Source organism: Halichondria panicea, chromosome 5, assembly GCF_963675165.1.
Source record: "Halichondria panicea chromosome 5, odHalPani1.1, whole genome shotgun sequence".
NCBI classification, from domain to species: Eukaryota; Metazoa; Porifera; class Demospongiae; order Suberitida; family Halichondriidae; genus Halichondria; species Halichondria panicea.
Window position 1 is genome coordinate 2,258,746 of NC_087381.1, and position 22,513 is coordinate 2,281,258.

At 39.4% G+C, this 22,513-nt stretch overlaps 4 protein-coding genes and 1 pseudogene across 4 annotated transcripts; 1 reads left to right on the forward strand and 4 right to left on the reverse strand.

Annotated features, from left to right (window-relative positions):
• Positions 1 to 3,715: 3,715 nt before the first annotated feature.
• Positions 3,716 to 5,896, reverse strand: LOC135336553 (uncharacterized). The gene has a single exon (XM_064532408.1). The coding sequence runs from the start codon at positions 5,113 to 5,115 to the stop codon at positions 3,988 to 3,990; it is 1,128 nt and encodes a 375-aa protein (XP_064388478.1). The 5' UTR covers positions 5,116 to 5,896; the 3' UTR covers positions 3,716 to 3,987.
• A 1,787-nt stretch (positions 5,897 to 7,683) lies between these two features.
• Positions 7,684 to 9,923, reverse strand: LOC135336498 (solute carrier family 15 member 4-like). Its single transcript, XM_064532324.1, has one exon. It carries the CDS (start codon positions 9,740 to 9,742, stop codon positions 8,210 to 8,212), a length of 1,533 nt encoding a protein of 510 aa, XP_064388394.1. The 5' UTR covers positions 9,743 to 9,923; the 3' UTR covers positions 7,684 to 8,209.
• Positions 9,924 to 10,942: 1,019 nt separating this feature from the next.
• On the forward strand, positions 10,943 to 12,424 carry LOC135336560 (uncharacterized; annotated as a pseudogene).
• Positions 12,425 to 14,823: 2,399 nt separating this feature from the next.
• On the reverse strand, positions 14,824 to 16,683 carry LOC135336527 (protocadherin Fat 3-like). Its single transcript, XM_064532369.1, has 5 exons — positions 16,555 to 16,683; positions 16,176 to 16,499; positions 15,676 to 16,120; positions 15,468 to 15,599; positions 14,824 to 15,356 (listed from the first exon to the last, which is right to left on the reverse strand). Exons 1-5 carry the CDS (start codon positions 16,621 to 16,623, stop codon positions 14,968 to 14,970), a joined length of 1,359 nt encoding a protein of 452 aa, XP_064388439.1. The 5' UTR covers positions 16,624 to 16,683; the 3' UTR covers positions 14,824 to 14,967.
• A 606-nt stretch (positions 16,684 to 17,289) lies between these two features.
• LOC135336531 (guanine deaminase-like) lies at positions 17,290 to 22,497 on the reverse strand. The gene is made up of 14 exons (XM_064532376.1): positions 22,256 to 22,497; positions 21,769 to 21,857; positions 21,336 to 21,507; positions 20,238 to 20,325; positions 19,906 to 20,008; positions 19,822 to 19,849; positions 19,461 to 19,676; positions 19,117 to 19,214; positions 18,915 to 18,982; positions 18,425 to 18,574; positions 18,227 to 18,261; positions 17,895 to 17,978; positions 17,627 to 17,654; positions 17,290 to 17,505 (listed from the first exon to the last, which is right to left on the reverse strand). The coding sequence occupies exons 1-14, from the start codon at positions 22,355 to 22,357 to the stop codon at positions 17,450 to 17,452; spliced, it is 1,317 nt and encodes a 438-aa protein (XP_064388446.1). The 5' UTR covers positions 22,358 to 22,497; the 3' UTR covers positions 17,290 to 17,449.
• Positions 22,498 to 22,513: the final 16 nt, after the last annotated feature.

A 22,513-nucleotide genomic window follows, 5' to 3' on the forward strand; every position in this document is an offset into this window, starting at 1 on the left:
CACTGCTAACCATGTGCAACATAAAAACGCTAGCTATGCGTCGGAGCATAGTCAGACTCTGCCTACTCTTCAAGATCATATCAGGGGAAATACCCTATCCCAATCTTCCATTCACCATTAGAGCCCAACCGTACCAATTAAGACATTTGAACACTAAACAGCTTTCGGGCCACGGACGGTATATCTCTTGCATTCTTTAAATATCAGTTACTGTAGTTTAATTAAGTGTAATTTACATGTTCTGTTGTAGGTTATTGCGTATTGTTTTCTGTGTAGGTAACTGATTTGAATTAGCTACTATTTTGCTATTTTCTGTTACCTTTGCTGTATGCAGAAATTTGTATAATAAAAAAAAAAAAAAAAAAAAAAAAAAAAACACCTCGCTGATGCACATAACATCAATTCCTTATAGCTTATATATTACGGAACTCATCCAAACCTAGCTCTTGGGGAGGAAACCGAGAAACTAAATCGTAACAAATTCCAATACTGACACCGATCAACTGCTATAGGCTTTAACAGCTAAGGAGATTAGATCTTTCATGAGGGCTTTGTGCGCAAATAAAACCAACATAATTATAGATCAGTAGATGCACGCCATTGCCAAAAATACTTGCTGAATAAGAAGGAAGTGCATGTGGAGAAAGGTTAAGGCTTGAAGTACTGAAATTCAAATACAGAGGTGGCATTTAAACCACTGCATGGGTAGAATGTTAACAATTGAGTCAACTAGCAATGAGGTTTATTGTGATAAGACAAAGACCGATTCTAATACGCTTTAGGATACCGTATCTCTGAAGTAAAGGATAAATTATCTTGAGATAAACCGGAAGCAAAGTGATAATGATAACAGGGTAAAGTGTGACACCAGTTGAAAATGCAGAATCAAGTATGTCATCAAGACTGCCATATGAAAGCTAGTACTTGTACTTGTCATGTGATGTTTCAGAATTAGAAGGACAACGGATGCAGCGATATCCACTGCAAAGAATGGTCCGAGTGAGAGCAAGATGTACAAAATTCCAAAAGAATGATTTCACATTCTCCACCTGCTCTGTTGTGAAGGGTCCTCCATACTTGCTCTTGCCAAGATCCAGTCCTGTCGGTATATCATCCTCCCAGTAGGTAAAGGCACTGCGTCTAATTGGAATTTTTTGTTTCCGAGCAAAAGAAACAACTCTTGCTACTTCTTTATACGGGTTGCCAATTCCAGAGTCGGTAATAAACCACTTGCGCTTAGCAATGCAAAGAGAAACAGGAACAGCAATCAAGAACAATAACAACACAAAAGCAAAATAACACACACAACTAAAACCACTAGTCGAAGTTACCATGCTATATGCAATCTTCCCAGACTAATTCCAAAGTAAAGCGTGAATATAAACCAGTGAATAAATAAGAAACAATCTCTAGCTGGAAGCTGGTCAATTCCAAACTGTATCATCACATTAGCAGCAAATGCAGCAAATCCTATTAGTACAGCAACAAAAAACAGCACATTTGCCAATACATCAAATGTGTAGATAAAAATGCTACAAAATGAAGGTGAACATTTCAGCAAAATGACAGGAAAACCTATACAGAGCAAATGACGACTCCGCAGATGATTAAGCTCAACAACGATCCCCACATTGTTTTCAATCCACAAATAACAACTTTATACCTCCCAAAACGAACATCAGCCAAGTATCCAGCCAGGGGGTAAAATAGCAGCCAAAACGCAATCACACCATACCCCCCCTGATCCTATCGTGATGTAATAAACTATGACATCTCTAGTGAAGAAAGGGTACACCTCAGACAAATTGAAAAGTGAAACAAAAACATTACCAGGATCTGCAAGAAGTCCAAACATTAATACAACTACAGTATTCCAAAAGAGTATCATATTAGCTGCTCTGGACTTGATCAGTATTGTCTTCTGCATTGACAGTATAGGACCAGTCAAGGGAGTAGTTTGTTCTATTACACTTTGTTCATGGCTAGCCATTAAACTTCAAGCTACAAAAATAAAAAGTCATGTGGGACAACATTATAATAATTATGTAGAAACAAAAACAAACACATGTTGAAAGCTAAACTGTTTGTGCTGAGATTGAAGCAAAAAATGTTACACTAAGATCTACAGTATATTATTACAGATATAGATATGATTTATTGTTTGTTTGCGCATTCAGCTGTATATATTCAAGAAGACATGCATGTGTGCGCTGATTCACAGCTGAATGCTTAAACAAAGTATAGTATCTTCAGTTAAAACACCTCTGTTAGGGTATATTTACAGTCTAGCTAATCCTTTCGTCCTCCTCAGTGTAAGAGCAGATTCTAGCAATCGTGCAGTGTACAGTTTCCTCTCTTGTGATCAGCCCTCTGTGACCACAAAGCTCTTGGTTTTAATTTATTTTGGACTAGTGGATCGTATCGTATCGCTGAAAAAGATTGTGATTAATTAGCGTTGTTCCTGTGTTCTAGTCAATGTCTCGAATCGTTGGATGTCACCGACAATTCTCTCTCCTTTGACAGTGTATATTATATTCAGAGGACCATATACAGCAAAACAGCTCTGCATGAAACTACTGGACATAATAATCATAGATTAACATTTCGCTAGAGGTCACGATAACTCTTTGTAGACTATAGCTTACCTTGGACAATGACAAGTGTAATTAAACTGCATACGCTATATAGATGTGTGGCTGTGGCATTTGATTTCTCTAGAATTAGCTATTGAGTTAACATACGCACTCGTTAAAACTGTTCATTGGAAGAAACTGGATTTATCTCACAATCCACTTGGAGATACAGTGGAAACGCTCTATAATGGACACCTTTGGGGAACAATGTTTTGGCCTTTATACAGAGGTGGCCTTTGTTGAGGGGTTGTTTTGTTCACAAACTGTTCATTTGGGACCTGGTTTCCTGGCCGTTATATAGCAGCTGGCCTTTATTCGGAGGTGGTTGTTAACAGAGGTTCCACTGTAGTGGATTAATTGCTCTCGATAGAGCAATAGAAATAAACAATTAATAATCACTGAACTTTTGTTAGTCAATTGCTTCAATACTATACAATTGGAGGAACAACTACATCTACTGGCCTCATCTCTATGGCCAACTCAGCAATAGAAGATCTGAACATTAGCAGCAACTCATTAGGCGGAGTCATTCAAAACTTTGCTGAGCTAATAGAACATAACAAACACTCAAGAAACTATATATTTACAAAGGTGACTCATGAACTCAATCTGATATCGATACTCTTCTCAGTTTAACAAAAAATCGAATACTGGAAACGCTGATACTGCCAGAGTCGAGGACACTGACAATAGAGTGGTGTGGTTGTAGTTAGGTTACTAACAGTAGAGCTTTTAGTAGTACAATAAAATTATACAATAGAACGTCAAGTGTCTCAAGGTAAATAATAAAATGAGTTCAGAAATCAATTCTCGTATACACATGTACATGCATGTAGGTTGATGTGATTGTAGAGAGGTTTGTTAGAGAATAGCTGACTCAAATGATCACCTTCCCTAACAACCATAACGTCAGGGTTCTGTCCAGCCTCGATTCAAGGCCGATTAAAATATGTATTTTAATCGGCCTGGAATCGAGGCTAGGTTCTGTCTTGAGCGTGCGTGCCAGTAGAGGGAACTTTGTATCGACCACTAAAAAGCAACAACAAAGGTTATAATAATTATGATTGCATCTTTACATTATATTCAAATAATAGTTGGTGTGAAACAAATCACTAATTTATCGAGCCAGAAGATGGATGGAGTTAATTGTCTTTATAACTCTGAATCGAAACATTGAAATCTAGTACATTTATAATTGTGTGTATAGGCTGAATGTCTAAAACATAATAAAGATATAAAATAGCCAAAAAAATAAAGTGGCATTAGCTATCTATAAATTATAATTATTACAAGTCAATAATAATTATGGAACAATTTAACTACATCACTAGCTGATCATGAGGTATGCAGTCTTCTAATTGTCAGCAGTGTTGACATCCAGTTCCTCAAACTCTCGATTATGACTAACATCCTTTTCATAAAACTCTTCAATGAACTTCCGTATATTGCAGAACTCATCACGCTGTCGATACTGGTACCTCTTTGCCGCTACTGTGAAAGCCACAACACCAGCGACAGATATCACTATGTTGACTAAGAAATACACTAAACCTGCTCTCGGGGAGGAAACCCAGAAACTGAATGGTAGCAGAATTCCAAGAACACCGATCAACTGAAAGACTCCTTTAACAGCAAAAGAAATTCCAATGAGAAGACCTTTCATGGAATGAGGGCTTTGTGCACAAATAAACTCAAACACACCACCATAGATCAGTATGTAGGCCATTGCCAAAAGGACTTGCTGAATAATAAGGAACTGTGGAGAAACGTTCAGTGGTGCCGGGCTCACATACTTAAATTCAACGAAATTGAAGTGTTGAGGTTCAAATACAGAGGTGGAATTCAGACCACTGGGTAGAATGTGACCAATTGAGTCAATTAGCAGTGAACAGATTAGGGTGATTGTGATTAGACAAAGACCGATTCCAATACGCTTTAGGATACCGTATCTCTGAAGTAGAGGATGAATTATTTTGAGATAAACTGGAAGTAAAGTGATAATGATAACAGGGTAAAGTGTGTCACCAGTTGAAAATGCAGAATCAAGTATGTTTTCAAAACTGCCATATTGAAAGCTAGTACTTGCCATGTGATGTTTCAGAATTAGAAGGAAAACGGATGCAGCAATATCCACTGCAAAGAATGGTCCGAGTGAGAGCAAGATGTACACAATTCCAAAGAATGATTTCACATTCTCCACCTGCTCTGTTGTGAAGGGTCCTCCATACTTGCTCTTACCAAGATCCAGTCCTGTCGGTATATCATCCTCCCAGTAGGTAAAGGCGCTGCGTCTAATTGGAATTTTGTGTTTCCGAGCAAAACAAACAACTCTTGCTACTTCTTTATACGGGTTGCCAATGCCAGAGTCGGTAATAAACCACCTGCGCTTAGCAATGCAAAGAGAAACAGGAACAGCAATCAAGAACAATAACAATATAAAAGCAAAATAAATAAAACTATAACCACCAGTGGAAATTCCCATGCTGTATGTAATTTTTCCCAGACCGATTCCAAAATAAATCGTGAATAAAAACCAGTGAATAAATGAGAAACAATCTCTAGCAGGAGAGTCTTGAAGCTGGTCAATTCCAAACTGTATCACATTAGCAGCAAATGCAGCAAAACCTATTAGTACAGCAACAAAAGCAACAAAAATCTACACATTTGCCAATACATCAAATGTGTAGATAAAAATGCTACAAAATGAAGGTGAACATTTCAGCAAAATGACAGGCAAACCTATAGAGCAAATGACGACTCCGCAGATGATTAAGCTCAACAACGATCCCCACATTGTTTTCAATCCACACATAACAACTTTATACCTCCCAAAACGAACATCAGCCAAGTATCCAGCCAGGGGGTAAAATAGCAGCCAAAACGCAATCACACCATACACCCCTGATCCTATCATGATGTAGAAAACTATGGCATCTCTAGTGAAGAAAGGGTACATCCCAAACAAATTGAAAAGTGAAACAAAAACATTACCAGGATCTGCAAAAAGTCCAAACATTAATACAACTAGAGTATTCCAAAAGAGTATCATATTAGCTGCTTTGGACTTGATCAGTATTGACTGTCGAAACCTTCGAAAGAAAAGGATATCTTGGAGTCTTGTGTCATTCTTCAGAATAGGTTTGTCTTCTGCATTGACAGTAGGACCAGTCAAGGGAGTAGCTTGTTCTATTACACTTTGTTCATGGCTAGCCATTATTAATAGTAAACTTCAAGCTACAAAAATAAAAAGTCATGTGAGACAACATATTATTATGTAGTTTTTGTGGAAACAAAAACAAACACACATGTTGAAAGCTAAACTGTTTGTGCTGAGATTGAAGCAAAAAATGTTACACTAAGATCTACGGTATAATTATTATTACAGATATAGATATGCATGATAGATTGTTTGTTTGCGCATTCAGCTGTATATATACAATTAAGAAGACATGCATGTGTGCGCTGATTCACAGCTGAATGCTTAAACAAAGTATAGTATTTCAGTTAAAATACCTTTGTTAGGGTACATTTACAGTCTAGCTAATCCTTTCGTCCTCCTCAGTGTAAGAGCAGATTCTAGCAATCGTGCAGTGTACAGTTCCTCTCTTGCGATCAGCCCTCTGTGACCACAAAGCTCTTGGTTTTAATTTATTTTGGACTAGTGGAATCGTATCGTATCGCTGAAAAAGATTGTGATTAATTAGCGTTGTTCCTGTGTTCTAGTCAATGTCTCGAATCGTTGGATGTCACCGACAATTCTCTCTCCTTTGACAGTGTATATTATATTCAGAGGACCATATACAGCAAAACAGCTCTGCATGAAACTACTGGACATAATAATCATAGAGTAACATTTCGCTAGAGGTCACGATAACTCTTTGTAGACTATAGCTTACCTTGGACAATGACAAGTGTAATTAAACTGCATACGCTATAGATGTGTGTGGCTGTGGCATTTGATTTCTCTAGAATTAGCTATTGAGTTAACATACGCACTCGTCAAAACTGTTCATTGAAGAAACTGGATTTATCTCACAATCCACTTGGAGATACATTGGAACCCCTCTATAATGGACACCTTTGGGGAACAATGTTTTGGCCTGTATACAGAGGTGGCCTTTGTTGAGGGGTTGTTTTGTTCACAAACTGTTCATTTGGGACCTAGTTTCCTGGCCGTTATATAGCAGCTGGCCTTTATTCGGAGGTGGTTGTTAACTGAGGTTCCACTGTAGTGGATTGATTGCTCTCAATAGAGCAATAGAAATAAACAATTAATAATCACTGAACTTTTGTTAGTCTATTGCTTCAATACTATACAATTGGAGGAACAACAAGATCTACTGGCCTCATCTCTTATGGCCAACTCAGCAATAGAAGATCTGAACATTAGCAGCAACTCATTAGGCGGAGTCATTCAAAACTTTGCCGAGCTAATAGAACATAACAACACTCGAGAACTATATATTTACAAAGGTGACTCATGAACTCAATCCGATATCGATACTCTTCTCAGTTTAACAAAAAATCGAATACTGGAAACGCTGATACTGCCAGAGTTGAGGACACTGACAATAGAGTGCATGGTGTGGTTGTAGTTCGGTTACTAACAGTAAGAGCTTTTAGTAGTAAAAAATTATACAATAGAACGTCAAGTGTCTCAAGGTAAATAATAAAATGAGTTCAGAAATCAATTCTCGTATATACATGTACATGCATGTAGGTTGATGTGATTGTAGAGAGGTTTGTTAGAGAACAGCTGACTCAAATGATCACCTTCCCTAACAACCATCAACGGCAGGGTTCTGTCCAGCCTCGATTTAAGGCCGATTAAAATACGTATTTTAATCGGCCTGGAATCGAGGCTAGGTTCTGTCTTGAGCGTGCGTGCCAGTAGAGGGAACTTTGTATCGACCACTAAAAAGCAACAACAAAGGTTATACTAATTATGATTGCATCTTTACATTATATTCAAATAATAGTTGGTGTGAAACAAATCACTAATTTACCGAGCCAGAAGATGGATGGAGTTAATTGTCTTTATAACTCTGAATCGAAACATTGAAATCTAGTACATTTATAATTGTGTGTATAGGCTGAATTTCTAAAACATAATAAAGATATAAAATAGCCAAAAAAATAAAGTGGCATTAGCTATCTATAAATTATAATTATTACAAGTCAATAATAATTATGGAACAATTTAACTACATCACTAGCTGATCATGAGGCATGCAGTCTTCTAATTGTCAGCAGTGTTGACATCCAGTTCCTCAAACTCTCGATTATGACTAACATCCTTTTCATAAAACTCTTCAATGAACTTCCGTATATTGCAGAACTCATCACGCTGTCGATACTGGTACTTCTTTGCCGCTACTGTGAAAGCCACAACACCAGTGACAGATATCACTATGTTGACTAAGAAATACACTAAACCTGCTCTCGGGGAGGAAACCCAGAAACTGAATGGTAGCAGAATTCCAAGAACACCGATCAGCTGAAAGACTCCTTTAACAGCAAAAGAAATTCCAATGAGAAGACCTTTCATGGAATGAGGGCTTTGTGCACAAATAAACTCAAACACACCACCATAGATCAGTATGTAGGCCATTGCCAAAAGGACTTGCTGAATAATAAGGAACTGTGGAGAAATTAACGTTCAGTGGTGCCGGGCTCACATACTTAAATTCAACGAAATTGAAGTGTTGAGGTTCAAATACAGAGGTGGAATTCAGACCACTGGGTAGAATGTGACCAATTGAGTCAATTAGCAGTGAACAGATTAGGTTGATTGTGATTAGACAAAGACCGATTCCAATACGCTTTAGGATACCATATCTCTGAAGTAGAGGATGAATTATTTTGAGATAAACTGGAAGTAAAGTGATAATGATAACAGGGTAAAGTGTGTCACCAGTTGAAAATGCAGAATCAAGTATGTTTTCAAAACTGCCATATTGAAAGCTAGTACTTGCCATGTGATGTTTCAGAATTAGAAGGAAAACGGATGCAGCAATATCCACTGCAAAGAATGGTCCGAGTGAGAGCAAGATGTACACAATTCCAAAGAATGATTTCACATTCTCCACCTGCTCTGTTGTGAAGGGTCCTCCATACTTGCTCTTACCAAGATCCAGTCCTGTCGGTATATCATTCTCCCAGTAGGTGAAGGCACTGCGTCTAATTGGAATTTTGTGTTTCCGAGCAAAAGAAACAACTCTTGCTACTTCTTTATACGGGTTGCCAATGCCAGAGTTGGTAATAAACCACCTGCGCTTAGCAATGCAAAGAGAAACAGGAACAGCAATCAAGAACAAAAACAACACAAATGCATAATAAAAAATAAAACTATAACCACCAGTGGAAATTCCCATGCTATACGCAATCTTTCCCAGACCAATTCCAAAGTAAAGTGTGAATAAAAACCAGTGAATAAATAAGAAGCAATCTCTAGCAGGAGAGTCTTGAAGCTGGTCAATTCCAAACTGTATCACATTAGCAGCAAATGCAGCAAAACCTATTAGTACAGCAACAAAAGCAACAAAAATCAACACATTTGCCAATACATCAAATGTGTAGATAAAAATGCTACAAAATGAAGGTGAACATTTCAGCAAAATGACAGGCAAACCTATAGAGCAAATGACGACTCCGCAGATGATTAAGCTCAACAACGATCCCCACATTGTTTTCAATCCACACATAACAACTTTATACCTCCCAAAACGAACATCAGCCAAGTATCCAGCCAGGGGGTAAAACAGCAGCCAAAACGCAATCACACCATACACCCCTGATCCTATCATGATATAAAAAACTATGACATCTCTAGTGAAGAAAGGGGACACCTCAAACAAATTGAAAACTAAAACAAAAAGATTACCAGGATCTGCAAAAAGTCCGAAAATTAATTCAACTAGAATATTCCAAAAGAGTATCATATTAGCAGCTTTGGACTTGATCAATATGGACTGTCGAAACCTTCGAAAGAAAAGTATCCCTTTCAGTTTTTTGTTTTTCTGCAGAAGAGGTTTGTCTTCTGCAGTGACAGTATTAGGACCAGTCAATTGAGTAGCTTGTTCTATTACACCTTGATCATGGCTAGCCATGATTATTAGCAAACTTTAAGAATTAATAGTTATTGTCTCGTGGAAACAAACACAAATACATGTTGAAAGTTATGTTATTGTTTGTGCTGGTTTAGATCGATAGACACTGTATTATTATGTCATCGAATTTCAGACCAGTAAAAATAACAAACTAAAATCTTGTTACAATAACTTTATAGTTAGTTTACGCATTCAGCTGTGAATCAGTGCACACATGTCTTCTTGTATTAACAAACAACTGTTTATAAAAGTGTCTTCAGTTTCTAAATAATAGTGAAAACACTTTTGTTTGGAAAAATATGGCTATATAGCTACTCCTTTCGCCCTCCTCAGTATCTATAACCGATCTATAACCGATCTTGCATCATCACTATAGGACACTATACAATCAGTGACTCTCCGGCCATCTCTCATACACTCACTTTTTAATGAATCTGTGTTGTGATAGTTCACATTGTCTAGTCTCTCTTGCAGTTGTTTGAAGAAGGAGGCTTGTACTGAGAGCAGAAAGTGACACACCACTGAACTTCAATGAACCCATGGCCACTGGCCGGTAGATTCTAGATATGATTGAATGGTATATCAGATGCATAATTATGATTTCATTAATTGTATCACTTCTTAGTAACTTGCATTAATTTTCATGCTTACAATTTCATTTTACATGACTGTATAGTTATCCTATACGTCCTGCACGAAATTCTAAGCTAAATCCGTGTCGGATTTCTTTTTTTGAACTTAACACTATTCGTTTTGTGTTTGTGATTTTGAACTTTACACTCTTCTGGAACTATACTTACTATTGTTTATTCCAGATTAATTTTCTGTTGCTGAATGGGATTCTAGACTATATTCCTTGGCTGAGTTGTATAACTATTATTTTACTGAGTGCATATGATTTTGTTGTTTGTATATACAAGTGTGCATGAATCGATATTCACTTTCTGAGCTTGGTATATATAATTATTTCCACATTATCCAAAAGAACTCACTATATACACTTCCCTTGCAGATGTTGGACTGCATATAATAATGAAAGCACCGCGGGTGCTGATGCCTCGGTGGAGGTGCCAAAGCTACATAACATAAACACACCTGCATAAACACACATTGATTAATAATTATCATAATTTGCTGCATGCCAAATATAAATCTATAGTGATCAACCATGATTGTTGTTAGAGAAGTCGCCAAACTCTGTCAGACATCAAATTGTGTCAGGTAAAAGGGCGTGTAACGCACAAACAAAACAAGACTGATTCAAACTAATTACACACACTAACAGATGGCCATGGGCCTATTGTCCAGCGAAAACTTGGATAGGCCAAGTCGCTTCCAGTCCGAGCAGTAATAACTTGAAAAAAACCACCAAATTTTTCGATTTTTGTCAGAACCTACCTATCGCCGTTTTTGCCAAACTACACAGCTAGAGCTAACTGACACAAGCTGAGTACAATCTAGATAGAGTGCAGTACAGAGTGGAGCAATTCCCAGAATTGTATATATCCACCACCAAACGACTCTATGAGAAAATTGCTGGCACTACCCGCAAGGCTAGGTGGATTAGGAATACCAGACGCCTCCTCCCGCTCAGACGACGAATACAATGCTTCCATCAAGATCACCACCCCTCTGATAAACCTAAGGGGTAGTGAACCCACCTACAAAGCCTTTGCGGACCAGATAACTGCCAAACGCGAGATCCAGCGTGACCGAAGGGAGCACATGACGCAAGCTGCATCCACCCTACAAGAGGAAGTAACCCCTGAGCTCTCTAAAGCTATGGACCTCGCAAGCCAATCAGGTGCCTCGAGCTGGCTGACTTCTCTGCCAATCAAGGAACATGGCTTCTGTCTCCACAAGGGTGCCTTTGTTGATGCCATGGCCCTACGCTACGGCTGGACACCCATCAAGACCCCCACACACTGTGCCTGTGGCGCTGCGTTTGTTGTGGATCATATACTTTCTTGCCCACGCGGTGGGTTTCCTTCCCTGCGTCACAATGAAATAAGAGATTTAACAGCGAGACTCTTAACTGAAGTATGCAATGATGTGCAAATTGAACCAGAGCTTCAGGAGATCACCACAGAGACCATGTCCGGGAGAAGCGCAAATACACCATAGGTGCTAGGCTCGATGTTGCTGCCAGTGGTCTCTGGGGAGGCAGACGCGAGAGAACCCTGATGGATGTCAGAGTCTTCAACCCTTTTGCTCCCTCAAATCGCAACACAACCCTAGACCAATGCTTCAGGAAGCACGAGAGGGAAAAGATCCGTGCATACGGACAAAGGGTGAGAGATGGAGCATGCTACTTTCGTCCCCATTGTGATGTCTGCGACTGGCGGCCTTTCAAAACAAGCTACAAACTTCTACAAACGACTGGCCTCCCTGCTAGCAGAGAAATGGGACCAACCCTACAGCACCACCCTGCACTGGCTGAGATGCTCCCTCTCTTTCAGCCTGCTCAGGTCCGCCATTCAATGCATACGTGGCGCTCGTTCATCAAGAGGCCACGCTATGAAGATGTCACCTGTGGACCTGGTTATAGCAGAGGCCAGCTTGCAGCAAAACTAACAAACTAACTGTTCACCTCATGTACACACTATTTTACATACACTGTCCTTTGTTTTATTATTTTATTATACTATTATTTACTTGCTTCCACCATAAAGGTGTTGTTTACTCCCAAAAAAAAAAAAAAAAAAAAAAAACTGTGTGTGTGTGTGTGTGTCTGTGTGTCTGTGTGTCTGTTCCAGCTGTAACTGCTCAACGGTTGCAATGCGACGAAAACTAACAGCTTCTATAGGCTTCTAGCCACGTTCTCTTGGATTTTGATTCGTGGATTAGCAAACTAAAGCTTCTTTCTCGAGTTATGGCTAGTTTGACTCACATTGAAGGCTGTTGCAGTCTCTTCAGAATCTTTCATAGCATCATCTGTCCGCACAAACTTTCTATTCAACATATGAGTTAGCCTTGCACTAAAGCGCTAGCTTTTTGTTAGCTACAAGACTCAGAAAATACCTGTTAAAACAGCTAGCTAGCAGTAGCCATTTGTGAAATTGATCTCTTTGGACACACCCTTTAATTATTCCTATGGATGTAATGCGCATGCGCGCTCATTCCCCAGATCCAGATCCTCCTGGCAGAATCATATTTTTCTTGAGGGCCTGGTAAGCCACAAAACACTACTATAGATAACAATATGCATGTACACAAGTCTTTTCTTCTTAAATATTATAATTATACACTGCATGAACTACAGATCCAATTTTCTTCTTTCTTGAGGTCCTGGTATTAAAGCCACATAATACAACAATAGATGCATGTAATAAGTCTTTTCTTCTCAGTGACTTTATATAGATAAGCTAACTTTATGAAATAATTATGCACTTCCGCTTATAATTAATTGAAAACAAAATCTTCTTCTTTGTTGCTTCCTAGATCCTTGAGGTCCTGGTATAAGCAGCCACAAAACACAACAATGATACCATAATTATACAATTGCAAGTCAGTTTTAGACAGATTATTTTATACACTTTTCCTCTTCTATACTTTCTCTTCTATACTTTTGAGCAAAAGCAAATCATGGCGAGAGGCATTAGCACAGCGCCAGCTTGAACACTAGTTTTATTATAATTTATTCACCCTACGTCTTGCCACGGAATTCTAAACTGAATCACGGTCATATTTCTTTTTCAAATAGGGGGCTGTGTATAACATGCAGTAGTTTTAAACTTAACACTATTTGTTTTGTGTTTGTCACACTATTCTATTCGTAATAATTATGCATGCATGCATGGAGGGACTTATCACTATATTCCTTGGCTCAGTTGTATATTATAATTAATTATGTCCATACTATTATTTTACCGAGTGCACATGATTTTGTTGTTAGTATATACAAGTGTGCTGTTTAGTTACAATGTTGCGATATTCACTTTCTGAGCTTGGCATTTCCACATTATCCAAAAGAAACACTTGAACTCACCACACTTCCCTTGCAGATGTGGGACTGCATATAATATGGCCAGCAAGTCTACGTGAATTGAAAACATAGAGGATTCCGTCCAGAAATCTTCTCAGTGCTTCATTACTCGAATCTCCAGAGCTTTTCCAAACTTTCAGAACATCATCGAGATTATTGCACTCCTGAAATGCAGTGCTGGTATTCTCAGTATAACTGTGCGTAGTGTATGATATCAGCGAGTCGAGGATTCTTGTTTCCGAGATGAATCAATCAGACAGTTCTTTGTGTGCTGGGATAACAGAAGCTATACAGCTATGTAGAATATTCTCACCGAGATCAGCGTACACCTCAGCTTGGAGCAGATCAATTAAAGGCATTTTTTTGTACACCTTTCAACGCTTTCAGTGAGGGACTTGAGATCAAAGACGTGTGTATCTTCCAGAGGGTAGGTCACACTGTGTGGAGGAAGGAGGGCCTCTTCAGTGACTACAGTAGAGCACAACTCAGTGGAGGTGTCCGTAACTTTTTTTGTCACAGTATAGCGCAGTTTAAAGAGGTCCAGTGAGAGATGATGAGCTTGGATCAAAAGAACACCTGAATATTATAATTTCCACTAGCACTTTGACACCGTCATGCATGCAATGCAGCGCCGTACTCCAGCAATGTCATTGTTTTGGGGCTGATTTCAACAAAAAACCGTAGGTTATAATTATATAGGTGGTGGAAAAGTACAAAAGCATGTTCGTTCAAAGAGCTTAACATAACTGCTAGCTTTCCACGAAATTCAAGTTATGCTCATTCCAAAGCAGTCATGTACTTGGGGTAAAATTTACTTTACACTGACTGCATGGGCATCCAACGCTGTCACCTCCTGCATAGCCTGAGTTGTGATAACCCCCTGCATATGATAATAAACTTGTGCGTAGAGCTAGAGTACTATAGAGTGTTTTAGGAGATTCTCAATATACTGAGTCAATAATTATATTGTAACCAAGGGAACTGTGTGGACGGTGAGGGATTGGGAACCTGTGTGTGTAACCATTATTTCTGAAAGTTTACTCAGATCTCGATCGGTGTTAAGTAAGCCACCCTAGATAATAGGTAAACATTGTGGTGTGGTTACTTCCATGTTATTATGTGCACAAACGAAATAACAAGTACACAGGGTATAATAATTATAATGTCAAGTGAAAATTACTGCATCAGTGAAAACAAAAGTTGCACATGCACAATAAAATGCCTATCATCATAGATATCACTAGCTATAGTTTATTCTAGTCATCCTCACGCTTGGTGCATAGCTAACATTTACATTTATCATGAGTTTCTCGTCCTTATCATACACTGGTGGGAGGGACTCTGACATATCACACAATGGGTAGTCATACTCTTGTAGAGTGGAGGGAGGTGGGCCAGTAGTGAGGGTGTTGGGTTGAGTCATCTCACACACACCGTATACCACGTTGTTCTGACATGGTATGTCATTGAGGGACGCTGACATATCACACAATGGGTAGTCATACTCTTGTAGAGAGGAGGGAGGTGGGCCAGTAGTGAGGGTGTTGGGTTGAGTCATCTCACACACACCGTATACCACGTTGTTCTGACATGGTATGTCATTGTTGGCTGCACCTCCACTAACAGTTACTGTATATGCATGGATAGCATCAAGTTGTTGCACAGTACACACATGCACACATGCACATGCACACACACACACACACACGCACGCACGCACACACACACACTGAGATAGACCTGTATACGTGTCTTGCTTGTTCTTGAGGATAATCACTATGACAATGACCACCACTGCAATCAGTACAATGCCCAACAGTCCCGCCACCACTCCACTAGCTATAGCAGCTGTTGCATCATCTGATCTAGTCTCTGAAGTAGGAAATTACATAACGGAATTCAATGCTAATCAGTCCTCCACTTGTTGGAATGATAAGGATGTGTTTACCTCGTGTCTCCTCCACACTGCACATCTCTCCAGTGAAGCCATACACACACTCACAACTGAACGAGTTGACACCATCCACACACACACCATTTCCACTGCAGTTCCTATTCACGCAATCATCAATGTTGGTCTCACAATCAGCACCAGTGTAGCCAGGTTCACCACAGACACAGGTGAAGGAATCACCATTATTTGTACACTTTCCTTGGTCACTGCATGTGACAGCATTGGACTCACAATGATTGAAGACATCACAACTGCTTCCAATGTAGAATGGAGCACATAATACAGTAGCATTCAGAAAAATAGCCATTCCGTTATTTGATGAGGTAGATAATGTGATTATCGATCCCACTAAGGGACTTAGATCAAATCGATACCTTACAATAAGATCATCCGAATTGCTATCAAAATCAAACACTTGTACGTAAAGCTCAGCTCCAGCCTGCATGCAATAACAAAGACGGTAAATTGAAAAATGAAAACAGTGATCATTATACCTCCCATGCTGTCGTTATTCCAGTGAGATTGAATGGATTAGGGAGCCCTAGTACAGTAGGTTGTGAGAAATCAATGTCCGCCCCATCAAAGATATTGGTGGTACTGACTGCAGTAAATCCGGAAGCAGTATTGGGACACTCTGTAGTAGTACTGGCATGTGGTCTCAGGCAGTAGATGAAGTAGGTGTCACACCGCTCCCCTCCGCTACATGGTTCAAGAGTTAATGAATCACAACATCGGCCATCAGAGCGTGTGTTGGATGGATTACTGTAGGAGAGCATCTCCACTTGTACCACATAGTCTGCAGACACCAGTACACTGAGCTGCAAGCATTGGGACTCTCAACTGCAGCTATATTTTGACTATTATATCACTCACCTTCCCCAGCCATAGACACAGGCAGCTTATACACAATACAAGGAATCTCATTCTCTCAGAAAATAGCATGCAGTTTATTCCAAACCAACTATTTTGTTTGAGATGTTAAATACAGCAGATCTCTCTACTATATATGTGGGTGTATGATAAAGGGGAAGGGCTTGATGGCTTCTAAACAGAAAAGCTCTTGACATTTACTTGCCATATACCATTCAGTCTGAGGGGTGCAGCCAGGTAGACCCAGTGAAAAGTCAATGGGAGTATTGTCTGTTGATCTCAGAGGTCATCATGCATGCAGGAGCTGATCTTGGAAGTCGCTAGCGTCTTCACACAGAATGTGAAAAAGCACTGCATATATACCACCAGCTGGGCAATCCAGGTCACAGTAGTTACTATAATTATAGTACCCCAGAAAACACCTGCATGCATGCATGCCATGCAGTGTTGGTATACGTATACATAGGGTCGGTGTATAGTCATTATATGATGGAATATATTTAACGGCATCTTATTAATTGAATTTTCATGGAGACACCATATCTAGCTACCAAATTACTAGAATGTTTTGCGAGCATCAAACATAATTTAATATGCAAACTTTGATCAATTCGCAAAAATAAAATCGCATGCAAAACCTAAATTATTTGCCAGAACGCAATAGTTAGATCGCAAAGGGTTACATTTTCTGTTGATTTGGCTCATTCGCAAAGGTTTTTCACCTGCAAAATATTCTAGTATAATTATAATACGGTATATCTGAGGACTGCATGATGTATATTATATAATACCACTGCAATGATCTATAATCTATATAGTAACAGAACAACTGAATTAAAAATCTGATAGACTATAAAAACTGAGTTGTTTCTATATATGCACGCAAATTATTTCTTCTTTATAACTCTAGTTCCTTTCCTGCCACAAATCTCCTTAAGATATTTCGATCATCTCCTAAATGGAAGAAAAGACACGTTATATACAGTCATGTGCAAAGTTAATGCATGAACTGATATTTCAATAAATGCCTGCAGTGTGTACATATATACCATAATATTACTGTACATGTACTCACCTAAATAGAGGAATTTCATAAGAACGTCCTGCACGAAAAAGTACAACATAATAAAGTACACAGTTATTCAGTATTATAGGCTCATAATAAGTAAAGGATTTTGAAAAAGCTATAGAAGTTCAAACTACATATAGTCCGCTTCATTTGTGAATAAATATCTTGCCATTATACTTTAGACAATCGAGGCATCAGCACATGCACTTATTATTATACGTCTCATAATTGTAAGCATATATTATACATTTTAGCCCACTGATCCTATACTTACATCAAAAGAATCCCATTCAAAAGTGTCAAACGTATTGTTTGGTGGGTTGACGTCGATTAGCAGTGCATCCAACTCTTTACCAGCCTATACAGGGAGGAACGAGGTAACTGACAAGAGAATCACTTATATTGGTGTATAGGGTCTCGGGTATACAATGGGGTCAACGTCACTATTGTCCATTGCATGTATATATAGAGATCGGTTATAATTATGCACTGTGTTAGGTGTAGGAACTAAACTTTAGGGATGGAAAAGCATGCACTGTGCATGTCCTTTATGTAAGTATTATAGTGTCAGGCTCCATTGTTATCGGACATTTAATTCTAACATACCTTAAAATTTCCAATCTTGTCATCCAGAGAGAGAACTGAAAGTGGAATGATGAATTGTCTACATATATAAAGCTACACACTATATGCAGCCATTAATTTAAAGTATAATTGAATGAGAGAATGTAATTGTATGATTGTGTAAGTATACTTGATGAAAGACGCAACACAATCAATGATTGGGTTTAAGGACCGCCTCACCTTTAGCACCACCTAAAGTTGCCATGTAGAGAGCCTCGTGATGGCTGATTGGTCGATAGTCGTCCTGTTTGCCGAAAGAGAGGGCCTTGGACACATCTATAGATTTCCTGAGGGCATCGAACACGGAAGAAGAATACCCCCCAGACACATCTGGGGCAATTATATATCGTCAAGGTTACAAGGGTGTCAGTCCTTTCTGTGTTACTATTAAACAGTCACGTAGCCTTGAGGCATGATTTGGTAAAGGGCCGTTTTGATATAAAACACATATAGATGAGAATCCGAAAATATATTATAGGCAATAACTCGTCCTCGTGTGCATGTAAAACACTTACTTTTAAAACACTATAGTCTTACGCTAAAATACTAGTATTATAGTAGCAGCGACTACACATCATCACAAACTACATTACAGTGCATGTATAAGGAATAAAAGCAGCTAGTAAAGGACTATTATTGAATACATTCTCACGCACTATTATATGCATACCTGTGCCAAGCCCAATTTTCAAGCCCAAATCAAGCATTTTTCGTGTATCCAGAAGACCGCTGCATAGACTGCAAGGTTAGGTAATAATCAACCTATGAACTTGATGAGATCAACACGCTAAAGATTGTATCATGTGCAGTATAAGAAATAGAGGACGTAAAACTATATGCATGTGTGCATGAGCTTAGTAGCTATAGCTTACCAAAGGTTAGAATTTGGGCAATGAGATATGCCCACTCCTTTCTGTTGGAACAGTTGTACCTCATTCTCCTCCAAGTGAATACAGTGAGCCATGTACGCCTGCATGTACAGCGGAAACAACAATAGTTTAGCGACCAAGCAAAAATAGAAAATTTGGGGTGGGGAGGCGAACATGCAGATATCTGTGTGCATGCAATAGTAGATGATTTCTAGGGGAGTTTGTGGGAATGCCCCTCATGCAGGAATCTTTTTTTAGACTGTCTAAAATTGCGTTCTCAAGTACTACTATATTCAACAAAAAAAGTTGCATTGTAGAATGCGTTTGAATTAGTAAAAATGTCACACCTTGTCAGTAAGAAGTCCATGTTTCTCGAAGATGCTTGAGCAGTCCTGAAAGCCGAGGAACAGGCTGAGAGTGTACTTGACTTCAGGCAGCTGCTCGCAGACGTGGCTCTGTATCGGCAAGTCGTGCTCTCTAGCTAGGTCACCCAGTCCTTGGAGCAACTCGGGGGAGCAACTCGGGGAGAACCGGGGAGTTATGACCGCTTGGACGAGGGGGTTCTGTGTGTAGGGGGTTGATGAAAATTGGGAAACAACCACGCAATTATGACCATATGGAATCATTTAAAGTGGGTAGTGCTTACAAACAATAGTGACAATAATTATACAGACCAATAATTATTCATAAAGGTGATTCTTTGCTTACATTCAGCTCTTTCACAAACTCAATGAACCTACATAAACAAAACAATAGTCACAAGTGCTGACCATTTTTATATCAAAATATTACTTTTTAGTGTCTTCTAGTGACTCTTGGGTGGTCTCAACGTAATAGTCAGGTGACTCCCTGTCCATGTTCACCTTACCAATCAGAGCTCTTTGCCCGAGGCGCTCTGTGGACAGGTAGAGTGAATATCTATAATACAGCCTGGTTAAGGGGCCCGGCCCAAAGTCTCCACAGCATGTGTTTTGCCTGTATCAGCAGGCCATCTAGCCTATTTACTATATATAACAGCCACTGCATGTTGGTCATCATATTATAATTCCCAAAGGTGACTGCTATAAGCAGTTTCACTGCATGTACAATCTATAATTAGCGCATACGTAATAATTATTTTGTACCCACTGTCCTGCACAACTCCTTGGTAGCCTCGAGATGAATAGTTGCAAAGTAGCTCGCAGTGGTCGTGCCATGACGGAGGGAACGACTCTGCATGCAAGGAGCAAAATTATGGGATACAGAAAATATTTAGATCCCATTTGAGTGTATTTAGCAGGGAACTATGAGCTATAGTACCGGTACTATAGATTGCTCTGGGCTACAAACTACAAGATTGTACATTGTATTGTGATTTACAAGAAGATACACATGTAAATTATTGTAGCTAGATGCTTTGTCTAGTAATATAATAACAGAACTAGAATGAAAGAGAGAAGCTCTAGTTTCTTTTTTTTGGCTTTGTGAGAGTAGTATATAGGAGACGCTCGTTTTTGGCGGCAGTGTGCAAGTGCAAGGCTGCATGGGGGAGGAGCTGAATGTATGGGAGTGCTGGGATTCTAGCTTTGGCTTCTTCCTAAAGTTCCTTTCGCTTTGTTCAAGAGTAGTATAGGAGCCGCTCGTTTGCTGGGCTTGTTTGCTGCAAATTATAGCTTAGGTGTCTTCCTTTCGCTTTGTGAGGAGTAGTACGAGCCGCTTGTTTCTTGGGAAGTGTGCTGGGCTTGTTTGCTGCAAAACTGGGGGAGGAGCTGGATGTTTCCCTTTTGTGGGTGGAGCTAGGACTATAATATTATTGTCCATCAAACTGAGGTGGAGGAACAGAATAGAGACCACATGCAGATTTAGTAGAGACACAGAGATGCCAACTTCAGATATTAGTTTTCAAAAGAATAATGATGCAGTTGCTAGGTTGGCTGTTTATATAGGTTGACTGTTGCTAAGCTAGTGCATTTCTAGTAGCCAATAGGTTTTGGGATCTAAATCAGTTAGAACATGTGCATTCGGTATCTATGATTATAGTGTCCCTCATCCCTCGGGCTAAAGCCCTCGAGCTTTGGGACACTATAACACATAGATACCTCATGCCCATGTTCTAACTATAACATAGGCTCTCCCCAAATCTGTTTGTATAAGCCATTTCATTAAGGGATACAATGTATAATTTGAGGGTTCTCTGCATACAATCAGGAAATATGATTCTTCAACATGCAGCACAGACTCACCACTGCTATGGGATACACGTCCCTAGCAACCTGCAAGTCCTGGAATCTTGCCTCGGCAGGGAAAGTATAGTCTTGCAGCCAGGCCAGCAGCTGCTTGTCGTAGCCTGTGCCTGCATTCACGTACTGGGGAGCGTGGATGTGAGTGTCCACTAGACCAGGCATCAGGAACTGACTGCATGCATGTAGAAAGGTGGATCCGAATAATTAATACATGCATGTATTATACTGCAATCAGCGTCAATGGAATGTCTCACAACTAGTCTACATGTAGTATAGACAATTTTTCTAATATCAATATATCTCTGCATGATGGAGGTCACCAGTAAAGCACTCTTGAAAGTAAAAATTGTCATTAATCTGGCATGCATTAATATAATGAAGAATTGACTTTAGATACAAAAACAGATCATTACAAATAAGCCTGGAAGCTCACCTCTTTGTCAGTGTGATGACCGAGTCTATACTGAAGCCATGCTCAGCTGCTAAGTCATTTAACTTTGAGGCAGCTTCCACAAAGACAATCTGTGGTAAACAAACGGTCAGTGTACATAACTTGTGGTTAGTAGTTAATGAACCAACCACAATGTGGTATACCCACATGCTGTGTAGCAACATAACTAAAATTCTGCTATACAAATACCATATAGCGGGTAATTTTCGAGGGACAAAATATTCGTGGTTCAGCAATATTGAGACATTTCGTGGGTAATATTTTCGTGGTTGCTGCTTGCACTGCAGGTAAAGGTAGGCAAGGTCGCTTCATTCGTGGGTAAAATATTCGTGATCAGACCTCCAACCATGAAAACCACGAATATTTTGCCCCACGAAAATTACACGCTATACGGTAGCCATGTATCTAAATGTATCTGACTGACTTGAGGCTAGCTAGAGCGAATTAAAATCAGTACTATATTGATTACCACTCCATTTTCTTTCTCATTGAAGCCAATCACATAATTCTCCAGTACTTGAATGCTCTCTGGACAGATACAGTGAACCAGTGTCCCTCTGATGACCTTCATGCTACTACCACCATAGAGCTAGAGCTAGATGTGCTACCATGTACACTCGTACTCCAATTAACTCCAGAATATTAATTAATTAAAAACATGGGAGGGGCCGAGGTGGAGCAAACACACCCACTTTCTTCATTAGCAAGATCAACAATACGTTGAGGA

What these genes read in the sequence shown, in the direction of transcription:
- LOC135336498 (XM_064532324.1), bottom strand. Translation starts at nt 9,742, where the DNA reads ATGGCTAGCCATGATCAAGGTGTAATAGAACAAGCTACTCAATTGACT.
- LOC135336553 (XM_064532408.1), bottom strand. Translation starts at nt 5,115, where the DNA reads ATGGGAATTTCCACTGGTGGTTATAGTTTTATTTATTTTGCTTTTATA.
- LOC135336527 (XM_064532369.1), bottom strand. Translation starts at nt 16,623, where the DNA reads ATGCTATTTTCTGAGAGAATGAGATTCCTTGTATTGTGTATAAGCTGC. An exon ending in TGTGTCTATGGCTGGGGAAG is followed by an intron (nt 16,500 to 16,554) that starts GTGAGTGATATA and finishes CAATGCTTGCAG; the next exon opens with CTCAGTGTACTGGTGTCTGC. An exon ending in CAGTGTGGAGGAGACACGAG is followed by an intron (nt 15,600 to 15,675) that starts GTAAACACATCC and finishes TTCCTACTTCAG; the next exon opens with AGACTAGATCAGATGATGCA.
- LOC135336531 (XM_064532376.1), bottom strand. Translation starts at nt 22,357, where the DNA reads ATGAAGGTCATCAGAGGGACACTGGTTCACTGTATCTGTCCAGAGAGC. An exon ending in TCACTAGAAGACACTAAAAA is followed by an intron (nt 19,850 to 19,905) that starts GTAATATTTTGA and finishes TTGTTTATGTAG; the next exon opens with GTTCATTGAGTTTGTGAAAG. An exon ending in TATGAAATTCCTCTATTTAG is followed by an intron (nt 17,506 to 17,626) that starts GTGAGTACATGT and finishes TCTTCCATTTAG; the next exon opens with GAGATGATCGAAATATCTTA.